General features: G+C 31.2%; 1 protein-coding gene across 1 annotated transcript in view; it reads left to right on the forward strand.

Annotated features, from left to right (window-relative positions):
• The first annotated feature begins 5,533 nt into the window (after nucleotides 1-5,533).
• Nucleotides 5,534-12,587, forward strand: part of Etf-QO (electron transfer flavoprotein-ubiquinone oxidoreductase) — a 28,891-nt gene continuing 21,837 nt past the window's right edge. Inside the window, exons 1-3 of the mRNA XM_067285269.1 lie at nucleotides 5,534-5,681; nucleotides 10,433-10,552; nucleotides 11,086-11,238. Of these exons, the coding sequence (XP_067141370.1) occupies nucleotides 5,648-5,681; nucleotides 10,433-10,552; nucleotides 11,086-11,238 (307 nt within the window). The 5' untranslated portion in view covers nucleotides 5,534-5,647. The remainder of the gene's footprint in view (nucleotides 5,682-10,432; nucleotides 10,553-11,085; nucleotides 11,239-12,587) is intronic.

The following is a 12,587-nucleotide window of genomic DNA, read 5'->3' on the forward strand; positions in this document are numbered from 1 at the left end:
CTGGTACGGGAAAAACTAAATGCATTGCATATTGCCAGCTTAAATGCGCAAATCATTACAGTATTTTGTATTTTCACGTATTAGTAAATTGTAGCTTTACATATATTATATTTACAGTATATATAAAGCTGCAGTTTATCAACACGTTAAATATATATATTATAATTTTACATTTATTATTGCACGTAAAAAATATATACTGTATTATGTTTTAAGTACATATATATAATTGTTATAAAAAAAATAAAATTTCAAAACTTTTTAAAAATAAACAAATTTTATTTTACAAAAATGTTACAGGAAATTAAAAAATGTTTTGGATAAGAATATAAATTCAAATATGTATATTAGTACATTTTCATCTACCTATATTCGGTTTATGGCGTCTGACGTCGCCTTCCGACATCCAGGAATCGCCATCCTTCCCAATCTCTCTCTATCCATACACCATTCCTCTCTGATCCCGTTTTCACTACACGCTAACTTTACTCCGTCGTACCAAGTTTGTCCGGGTCTTCCTCTCTATTTCTTTCTTTGTGGAATGTATTCCATTGATATTTTCGGGAGTCTCTCACCACTCATTCTTTTCACGTGTCCAAACCAAATAAGTTGTTTTCTCTGTATTTCTTCCAAAACCGTCTCCTTCAATCTCATTAGGTCTTTGATCCTCTCGTTAGTTATTCTTTCTCTTTTCGAGGTTCTGCCCGATCGTTTCAATGCATCCATTCAACTGTCGTTACTTTTCTTTTTTCTTCCTCAGTCATTCTCCGTGCCTCTGTTCCATATAATAGAATGCTTTTAACAATAGCATTATATGTTCTTTTTTTTCTTGATCTAGTTATTTCTTTGCTCCACCATATTCCATTTAATCTTTTAACTGCTCTCTTAATCTTGTGCTAATTTTGTATTAATTTCTAATGCATCTCTTTCATCTTGATGAATTTGTATTTCAAGATAATTGTAATGCTCACATCCCTCAATCTTTTCTTCTTCATCCAGTTCCATGACTGTTTTAGCCTCTCCTATGCATAAATATTTTGTTTTACTCGAGTTTATACAGGGTGGGCCAACGAAAACGAAACGGCGGAGTGTTCGCGTTCGTCCAAGCAAATCGCTCGGACGGGTCGATTTTATTCTCGAGGGGACATCTTACGCAATAAAGTTTTTGCGAATCTGAATATTAACTAAACAAACATTTTTTTCGAAATAAATGTTTGTGTAGTTAATACAAAATAAATGAGTTTTTAAAATTTTTTGTTGTTTGTTGTATTCAGAATGGCAAAAACTTTATTGCGTAAGATGTCCCCTCGAGAATAAAATCGACCTGTCCGAGCGATTTGCTTGGACGAACGCGAACACTCTGCCGTTTCGTTTTCGTTGGCCACCCAGTATATAAACCTCCTTTAAAATAGTCCTCTTTTATTTTTCTTGTCGTGTATTCCAGATCATCCTTATCTTCTGCCATTACCACCTGATCATATGCGAATTGCAATGTGAACATCGGCTCACCGTTAATATCTATTCCCATATTACAATATTTCTTTTTCCATATTTTCCGGGGCTGTGGAGTCGGATGGTAAGGCAAAGTCGGAGTCGGTAGATTTTTACACGACTCCACAGCCCTGATATTTTCAATACTCCTTCTACGTAGATCTTAAATAAAGTTGGTGAAATACAACATCCCTGTCTTAGTCCTTTTGATACCATAAATCCTTCTGATATTTTTCTTCCAATTTTTATTTTCGTTATGGATTTTTTATATAATTCCTTAACTGCTTTAATAAATGTGTTTTTAGTATTTATCTCTTTTGATGTTTCCCATAGTGTTGATGTTGAGACATTATCATATGCCTTCTATAAACAACAAATGAGTTTCCTGTCCTTAGTGAGTCACACAAGCGATGCCTTGTGACAATTAACGTGTTAATAGAAACATTTTCAGATCTCTCGATCTAGCCTAGAGGTTTGAAAATGTTTCCCACCGGATGAAAACTTTCCATTAAAATAGAATGTTCGTGTTCTAAAAATGTTTTATTATATACAGAAAATATTGTCTCTATATGATCTGCCTGTTCTGAATCCACTCTGCTCTCCTTTTTCTTTTGTTTGATATTCTTTTTCGATTAGATCTCTTATTATTCGTCCATTTAATCTACTAAATGTTGCTGTTACTGTAATTCCTCGATAGTTCTCACATTTTTGTTTGTCTCCTTTTTTATAGATAGATGTCAAAAAGCCAATTTTCCTTCCTTTTGGAATGCCGTATCCATTAAGACATCTTTCAAATAATTTTTCTGTTCACTTTTTATCAGTTCTGTCGGTATTCCACCAGGACCACTCGCTCTATTATTCTTCAGTTTCTTACACGCTTGTTTAATCTGTTTTGTCTCTAAATGAATTAATACATAGTTTTCTACGTTTATATCTTCTGTCATAAATTGAATTATATCTTCTGTTAATAAATTTTTATAATATTCTTCTCATTATTTAACTGAAAAACTGTCCTTTATTACTATTACTTTCATTTCTAACATTTTAAAGGAATTTCCGTGCTTAGGTGCATTTTCTTCCTCCTATATATGTTTCTATTTCTTTACAATTTCTATCCCAACCCAATGTTTTCATTTCCAGAATTAATTTTTTTGTTGATTTTCTAAGTTCTTTATATCTTTTTCTATCCTCTTCGTTTTTAGTGCTCATCCAATTTAAGTAAGTTACTTCTTTTTGTTGTATCGTGTTTTCTACCTCTTTGTCCCAGCAGATTTTTTAAAAAAGTTTTTCCATGTTCTTTGATTTGTCCTAGAGCTTCATTTGCTGCTTCGTGTACTGCTGTTTTATATTTTCGTGTAATTCTATAGTGTTATCATATTCATTTTCTTTCAATTGTTCACCTAATCTTGTCTGAAACAATCTTCTCGTACTTTCTTCTGCTAAGCTTTCGAGATTAAATTTAAGATCTTTAATTACTTCCATTTCCGTTTTTTTTCTTCTTTCTGTGTCTGTATTACTCTTTTGTAAGGAATAATGAGTTTTGCTCTTACCAGATAGTGGTCCGAGCCGGAGGTAACACCTCTCTGTGCTCTTACATCTAAAATTCCAATTCGGGTTCTTTGCTTCGTGATAACATAGTCAATGATTGATTTCCACTGCTTAGGATGTTGGGTCCGAGTATATTTATGAATATGTTTTATGTTGGCGTTACTTAACTAAACAAACCTCTAATCGCCTGTTAAATATTTATTTTGGTAAATTATTTTTAAAAATCTATCAACGACAGTTGCGTAACTTTTCCGGATGTTATGCTTTTTTATTTGAAAAATAAACTTTATTTTTAAAAAATAAATTTTATTTAAAAAAACTTTTACATTATTAAGCAAAAACTAAAATTGTGTGTGGCGCCATCTGTTATCAGATTTTGTTATAAAAATTTTTTATATTTTTAATTATTATAAAATGGCAAAAAAAATTGAGGGTAAGGGTAACTTTTATATTTAAAAAAAAGCGTAAATGTTAATAACAAATAAAATCTTTAATTAAATCCTACCCTACTGGAGGTATGTGACCCCCTCTATCTTTCCATCTTCTCGACCTTTCACCATCAAAATTTAATAGCCTCAATGCCTTTCGTATACAAGCCAAACATGCCAAATGTTGTTTCTTAATCTTTACCCCATTCTGAGGTATTAAGTGAAATAGATGCCAATACATACACACATATTCACGAAATTTTTTGCCTTTTTTTTAATTTGGATTCGGGGGTCTCAAAACATAGAGATTTGTTCAAAAAAAAAAAAAAACCTCATAGGATCATATTTGACACCATTCCTATATTTTCCCTTGTTATGTATACACGACGGCCGGGAAAGTAAAAAGCGATACACTGTTAAATTAATATGATAATTGCTGAATGTTTATGCCCGAAAAACTACGAAAAATCAAATTGAAGTATTCACTGTCCAATAAATGACCTCGGCACAAATACCAAAATTATATTTGTACTTATACATACTATATATATATACAAATATATACTTGTATGTGCTCATTAAAAGTAAAAAATACTAATTTTTCTAAGGTTAATTTATTTGTCCTCATTCCTTCGTTCCACCCTAGCCTGCAAATAGACGGGTTACGGCCGATGTTTTCAGCCCGAAACGTGAACGTCGGGCATCGAGCGCCGCCATCTGGCAATTCTAAAAGGTCGATAATGGCGTTCGCTACGTCTAGTACGGCAAGTAAAAGTTTGGCCTAAACTTATTCATTTTTTGTGTTTGGAGTTAAAATTATGACATATTCTATTAAAATAATGATTATTTAAGCACTTACGAATAATATTGTAAAGAAACAGACGATTTTAATCCAGAAATTATTTAATTCAATTTTTTTGCAAGTGATGTGAAGTGAAGTGCCTATAGAATTTACATATATTTCTGTTCATAATAATTTATCTTAATTCTGTAAGAGTAGGTTTGTTCTTTCGCAGCATCTTCTACCATCAACAGCGTAATACGTTTGTAAATTTTCTAAAAATAATTTCCGAGCTGCTTTCGGATTTACATAAGCCACTACCCTCAACAAAAGTACGAGTATGAGGTAGTCCTATCGTCCTGTTGAACGGTAGGAGACACGACGCTAATTAAAATAATTATTTAGTGTTATTAAACATCCCATAAATACTTTAAAATAGTTTAATTTGTTTATTTACCTTCGCTAGTAACATTCGTCGTTGTTAAACGTGTTCCGTAATTTTTCAACAATATCCCATTAGTCAGTGCGCGACGTGTTTTACTTGGAGTTCAAACGTCGAACGTGTACATCTGCTTGCCGTAAAGTTTAACGTTTGAACTTCGGCCGCAACCTCTCTAATAACCTGTTGAAACGAGGTGGAACTACAGTAACGACTTTTTTCTGTAGTTCCACGCGAGATATGACTTTCACGGGTGTCATATCTGACGTGGGGTTGGATTTAATGAAGATTTTACTTCTTGTTAGCATTTACAGATCTTTATAAAATTCATCTCCACCCTCAAAATTAAGTCCTTTGCTATTTTATAATAATTAAAAAATATATAAAGTTTTTTCGACAGAATCTCATAATAGATGGTGCCACATATAATTTTACTTATTTATTATGACTAATAATTAAAGATCGATTTTTAAAATAAAGTCTAATAACAGCCGAGAAATTTACGCAACTCGTTGCTAGATTTTTTATAGAAATTAAGCGAATCATTTCGAAAATGTTTTAAATTAGCTTCGCAAGCAAAATTCCAAATCGAATTGCACTTACCTTCGTAACAATTGGGTAAGCCAAATCGAAAGTAGACCTTCGGAGTTTCGTATAAATACAATTAACGAAAACTCGACGAAACTTAAACATTGTCACGAATTTCTAATTGCGTTTTTAGACTTTCGCTCGGGAAATGATTTTATTGTTTTCTCACCTTTTAAATAAAAATAATTGTTACTTTTTGCTTGCGGAATTTAAACGTTGTAATTTATGCATTGGCATTTACGTATTTAATCATCGGAAAAGATAAAGTTCTATTTACAAAGTTTAAATTACTCATAAAACATTTTACTGGCGAAATACGACGCTTTCGGTTCCGTTCCGTTCGTATCGCGTATTCGGTTATGAGCTTTAAAGATGGCGGCCTACGTGATAAAATCCAGAAATGTCGGTCGGTAGAAACTTTTTCTTTTTTTCTGTATTTATAGAAGTTTCATTCTTCTTTATTATATTTAACCGCTTCGAAAATAATAGAAATGTATTTTAAAATTATAAATTTACGAATATTTTGTATAGGAACGAAACGGTGAGGTACACGGAATAGTTTATGCGGAGGTCGTTGACCTTTAACCCTTGAGGTCTTCGCTAATTATGCATAAAAAATTGTTATAAGTGGTAAAATATGTTTAGCTGTCGAGAAAATCGACGTTATTAATCGTGCTTTTTAATAAACGTTTTTTATAACAAATGAAAACCTTTACAAATTTGAAGAATCGTACAATTGCTATAAAATCAGTATATTGCGAGTGAAATTCATACGATCAATAACTAGAACTGTACACATGGGGACAGTACACGTGAAAATCTACATTCACCCTGTACTACTGTAAACTCTTGAAACTGAAGCGTAAACTCTTAAATACTCTATATACGTGTGTGTGTGTGTTTGCATTCAAATCCTTTTCCTGTACTTATTGGGCTGCAACTTGAAAAATTTTAGACCTATAAATTCCCACCGTTGTCTTTCTGTCCGTCTTTCCGTAATCTCGAGAACCGAGTTCGATACGTGAAAGACGAGAACGGGGCCGTGTTTGACGACGTCAAATTCCGAGCGTCTTACCGGGCAGAGCTAAGAATATTCTGAGCATTATCGAACAATTATTCTTTGCTAGACGACTAGGAAAACTACTAGCGGATAAAGTTAAAATTAAATAAAAATAAATATAATAAAAAATTAAAATTAAAATAGCAATTTCGTCTTTAAAAATGAAGTTATTTAATCTGGCACGAGCGACCGTTATAGTCGTAAGCGTAAAAGTCTTCAAAGCGAAAACGGAGAAAGACGGAGTGGTGTCGCCGAGCGTGATAAGTCTGCCGAAAGTAGTCCGAGTAAACGAGTCGGAATTCTTACGGTGGGCGGAGTCGGAATTACTAAGAATATCGTTTAATGTCGTGGCACGGCCCGACCGAATCGGAATTTTGCATTACCGAATGTGACCCGGATGTGGAAACCTTAGAGGCGGGAGGCCCCGATTAACTATATACAAACTTTTGATGCAAACTGTAAGTCGTGTTATTTCAATTCAAAAATTTTTCCCCAAAAGGTGTTAGATAGATGACCGGCACAACTCTGTTGTTAAAGGCAAAGTATGATGTACTGTACATAGGCAAGCCACTACTAATTTGAGGTGGAGAGCACATATACATTTTAAATTAAATAAAAATATCACAATAAATAATTACACGTTCAGTTTTCCATTTATTAATTTACAAAGATTAGGGGATTCTACTTGGTTATGCTACCATATAAAATTTACAATCTCTTTTTAGAAAGATTAGTGAGTTTTTTGAAGATATCCACCTTTAACTTATTGGAACTCGTTAAATATCAATATGTCTTGGTCGTTATCGTAGTTTTACTTTTATGAGTTGTGTGGGCTTGCTGCCATTTTTGTCGCATCCTTCTATTTCTTCCTCTTTTCTGCTTTTGCATCTTCTGGTTTTTTTTTTTTTCCTTTGCCTCTTTCTGCATTTTTCTTGCTTTCTTTTCTCCTCTGTATCCTGGTACTCCTCTTGGTTACAATTTCTCTGTTTTTGTTCTATGCAGTCTCGTTAAACGGTGTGAGATTTCTTAATACTTTATTTATTTATGCATTATATCTACTGGACTGTTTATTTTAAATCTTTGCACGTAGATTAGAAGATTATGTATTCTTTATGCAGTCTTAAAAATATTAAGTGATTGCCATCAAATGTATCTGGCCATTATCAATTCTGTTGTTGTAAATGTATGCAGTTTGAGTTTGGTTTATATTGTAACCGTAATCCTTTCGTTTTAGTGACGATTGTGGCTTTCTTAATATAAACTTTTTAAATAAGAAGTATTGTCTTCGTGGATGTTGTTATGCACTAGTGCACTAGCATGTTTATTTTAATTGTATTTCTCATTTTATTTCAATTACTATAAAACTACAGTTTGTTTTTTTAATGGTAACCAAACTATGGCCTGCTGCACAATTTCTGCTTTGCAAAGATGTTTAGTCATCAATCTTAAATGATTTTTATCATTTAAGGATTTTGGATTTTTAATTGGATTTAAGAAATTGGATTTTTATAAATATACAATTTTTTAATAAACAATTTTTAATTACATATTTTTAATAAACATATTAAACCTTCTCATGTCTCACATCAAATAAAGGAATGTTTCTACAGATAGCAATATATGTGTATTGAACAAGATGAGCATACTTCCAAAAATATATTTTATATACTTGAAATACGGGGTCCTCTAAACTGAATGCTACCGTTTTAAACTACTATAATTATGTCATTTATTAACTGAGAGGTGTGCAACTCCACAACAGAGATGATGTTTTGTGTTCTGCAGTTCACAAAGTCAAAATCACTCATCATTGTGCAACACGAGTAATCTACAAAAGTTGTAGAATTGTGGCAGTCGTGGGAGAAGTGACAACCGATATGCTGTAACGAGCATAGGAAGAATTTGAGTATTGGTCAGATGCGTGCTGTGTGACAAGAGTGCTCGCATTGAAAAAATATAATGGACAAATGTGAAATTTGGGTGGTTTTCCAATGTTTTAATGTACATTACGATGTTCTTGGATAATAATTAACATAATTACAATGATTTAAAATGGTAGAATGTTTTTTGGAGACCCTGTGTTTAAATTTTTCTGGTTTGCAAACTTTACAAGTTATCTGTAATTTGGCCCACTAATCAAAAAGTTTGAGCATCACCATGTTATATAACGGGTGGGAGTCGAAACGTAGGTTTTGCAAAAATGCACGGGAGCCGCAGTTCCGTACCGTCGTGGCGGGTAGTATGGTAAGGCGAGCGATTTTATTATATAATATAAATATAACATAAAACAAATATTGAATTTTTTTAATAAACATATTTTCACGAAATTATAAAAATAAAATTGTAAAAATAATAATAAAAAACAGAAATTAACACTTTCGGCAAGAGCCGCACGTAACTCGAAAAGAGCCGCATTTGCCCGTGCCTATTATATAACATGGTGATGCTCAAACATATACATTTATTTTATTTTAATAAATGTATATGATTGCATCTCTTTAACACTTACATATTTGCTTTATGCTGACACAATGAAATGACTTTTTTTTTTTCTTTAAACACTTGGCAGGTTATTCATCTTTATTCAGTTAGCACTTACATATTTGCTGTAAAAATGCTGCTTGAATAACCATGACAGCTCAGAATAATTATAAGTAGATACAGTATAGCCAACATTTTATGGTATGTTTGTAAGATAACTCCTGGACTGTATATTTATTCTCTAAATGAATATAGAAATAACAAATAGAAATGCATTTCTAAATAACAAATTAACACAACTAAAATAATAATATACAGGATAAACCAAAAAATTATATCAAAATACTGTGGATAAGATCAACTTCCTAAAATATTTTTGTATACAATGTCCAGAAATGCTTTTGTACTATGTATTATAATTTTCTAAATTGTACAGTAGATGTAAATATTGCAAAGTGTTCAAACTTTCTACTGTATGCTAATATATAAATACTCTACCACATATTCTTTTTACTATTCACAAGATTTTAACCAGGTAGTGAGAGAATTTCACATAAAATAATGAATTTTTCAGATTAGTAGGTAAATAATAAAATATTTCAGTGATTTTTTCCCATTTGAAATTGGAAAGATGTATTTAATTAATAAATTCTTAAAAATCATCAAATTTTTTCTGTTTTAAGATTACTTCATTTAATTTATTATTCAGCAATAGCACAGATATTTTTGGAAGAAACCAAACAATATTTAAATTTGCCATAAAAATTCTAGATTGCTTTCCAGAATATACATTTTCATTTATTTATCTGGAGGTTTAAAAATCTCATTATTTTTGGCTTCATTCAATATTCTAATAATTGTTAAATATCTAATAATTGTCAACAGATAAATTTTAACACTTCAAGTTTTTACATCAGTACGTTTATTTTTTAAATAAAAGTTTTCAGTTACATATTTGAATTTTAAACGTAACGCCAATAGAAGTTATTAGGAGAAACAAAATATTGTTCCTGTATCCTTGTCCAGGATATACTGGATGGCCAGACAGTTGATATGCATTTTAGTTAAAAATTTTCCTTAAACTCTATGCAAATTTAATTTTTTTTCTACATTTTTCTGGATGTCACCTTCCAAATTGGCAATTAGAATTTATTAAAACAGTTTATAATAGCTCTTTCTAGGTCTTTAACAGTTACAAGGTAGAGCCGAGATTTTATCTTTTACAATGCCTCGTAACCAAACGTCACGAAAGCCAGACTTCGGAGTGGCTGCACCCTAACAAATATATGTCCGATCCACCGTCCGCCGAATTGGTTACCGTGACGTTCTCTAACCGAGACTCTCGAAACAAAGTCTCGTGCATAGAGACTTTGGGGCCGCTCTGAATATTTTAGATCTATCACTGAATAAGGATAATATTGTAGATAAGTTAAAATGATCAATAAAATTTCTAGAAATATTTTAAATATTGTAAATCTTATTAAAAGTGCCATTCTTCAACATAAAATTAAATAAATTGATATTATTTCAGCTTTAACTGGTTAACTTTTATAGTCTTTTTAATTTTTGTTGTTAAAATCTTGTAAATTAAAAAAGTTTCATATTTTTCTCTCAAGTTTCTAGAATATCTCAAGCGACTAGAATATGTAAAAGGCGGTATTGTCAGAAGAAAAATTATCCTGTAATTACGACTCATTATACAATTAAACCTAGAGAAAAGGACGAACGATGGAAAGGTGGGTTTTATTAACTTCATCTTGTACAAAAGTATTACAAATATTAATATTAAAAAAATATTGGTAGTGAAGTAAAAATAAACCAATTGTAACTTTAGTATTGGAGCTATTATTTTATTAAATAAAAAATATATTAATAAATAATTTCGTACTAAAATTTTATTCAGTTGTATTTCATTTGTATAAATTTAATGGGTTTGGATTTAACAATTTAAATGAATATATTTACATCTATTTTTATTTGGTTTTTAGGGCCATCCATTAATTTCTATGTACAGTTTAGGGGATTGCAAAAAGTCCATCATTGTACATGAGAGGGAGGGAGAGAGAGAATTAAAAGTGGCTCAAAACGATGTATGCAATTAATGGAGAGCCCGTTATATTGTTATATTCAATTTTATATTTATTTTTACTTATTAATTACTAAGTTAATGTCAGAATGGAAATATTAGTGCAACACATTAATATCTTTATGATTATCAAAATCATTTGTTTCCGATATGTTAGGTACATTCCGAATTGAATACTTTCAGACGTCGACATGAGTAGAGTCTCGGACGAAAGCGACGTGGTCGTCGTCGGCGGAGGACCGGCCGGAATGTCCGCCGCCATTCGCCTAAAACAACTAGCTAACGAGAAAGGAAAAGAGTTAAGAGTTTGTTTGGTCGATAAATCACCAGAAATTGGTAATTATATTTATAAAATAAAATTTAAATATTATAACAACATTAAAAATGCAAATTTATTTTAAAATACATATTAAAATACATAGTAATTGCAAAATTGACTCACTCTACATGACTCGTGATTTGTTTAACGTACATTGTATATACTAATATTGTGATTAATCCGAATTTGAAATTATATCAGATGCTTTTTAAATTCCAAAGATCAAAAATTAAAAAATAATAATAATAAATAAGATTAAAATGCTTTTAGATAATTGTTTTTACATGAAATTGATTTTATTTGCAAATTGTAAAAAGTAGAAATTATATCAAAAAGTGTTATTACATTATTGAACTTTCTAAATTTTTATTGAAATAACAATGACTTATGAAAAATAAATATTATTGAGTTATTTACTTCAGTCTATATGTATTTAACTGATTAACATTTATTTAAACTGTTAAAAATTAATAAAAAAAATGTAATATTATTATTTTTACCATAATACCTTAACAAATGTAGTGTACAGATTAGCCCAAAAATCAGTTAACCAAGATATATTTTTAAGGTTTACTTAAGAACAGTTAAACTAAGTCATATATTATTTATCCTTATTACACAATGAAGTGCACTCAATAGACACCAGGCTTTACTTTATTCTGCCAGACCAGGCTCTGTCTTTATTCTGCTGTTTAGGTGCCGATACGCATTTGTGCATCTCCACTCTTTTCTGTCAGCTCTTTGTTATTCCTTATTTAATAAAGTTTATGAAACAAATAAACATGTGGTATTCTTGCCACTCTAAAAATGTATAAGACTACTAAAAAATTGGAGTTTAACATTGATATATATGTACTAGAATATTTAAGTCACATTATGTACTCAGATATCCACAAGTAATTTCTTTGCCATCTACAGTAATTTTGTTTAAAATCTTTACTAGTAAGCTGAAATTAGTGATATTAAGAACATTATATAAAGAAAATATCCAAGTTTTATTTTGTGTCATAAACATTCAATATGGGAGCCTTTTATTATGTGAAGTGTGTCCAAACAATAATCTAGCACTAGCCAGCCATGGTGAAGCATGTCAGGATCAATTTCTTGAATGTCAGCATGAATTTTGCTTGAAGGTCAAAGACTTCAGGCAAAGATTCATGCTGCCATTCAAAAATTTGGAAATTGGGACTTCATTAAGGATTGTGTTTACAAGATAATTCTAGTTCTAGTTGTCACAAGACTTGATGTCTGATGATCTTGGGGCCAATTTCCAAGTGTTTTGATTAGGCCCTTCCACATTATCGAAATTCGCCATGAGGTAACACCCATCCATCTGGACACCTACACTCTACAGGTGCAGGTATTG

Source organism: Centruroides vittatus, unplaced genomic scaffold (genome assembly GCF_030686945.1).
Source record: "Centruroides vittatus isolate TY-2023 unplaced genomic scaffold, ASM3068694v2 scaffold_2520, whole genome shotgun sequence".
NCBI classification, from domain to species: Eukaryota; Metazoa; Arthropoda; class Arachnida; order Scorpiones; family Buthidae; genus Centruroides; species Centruroides vittatus.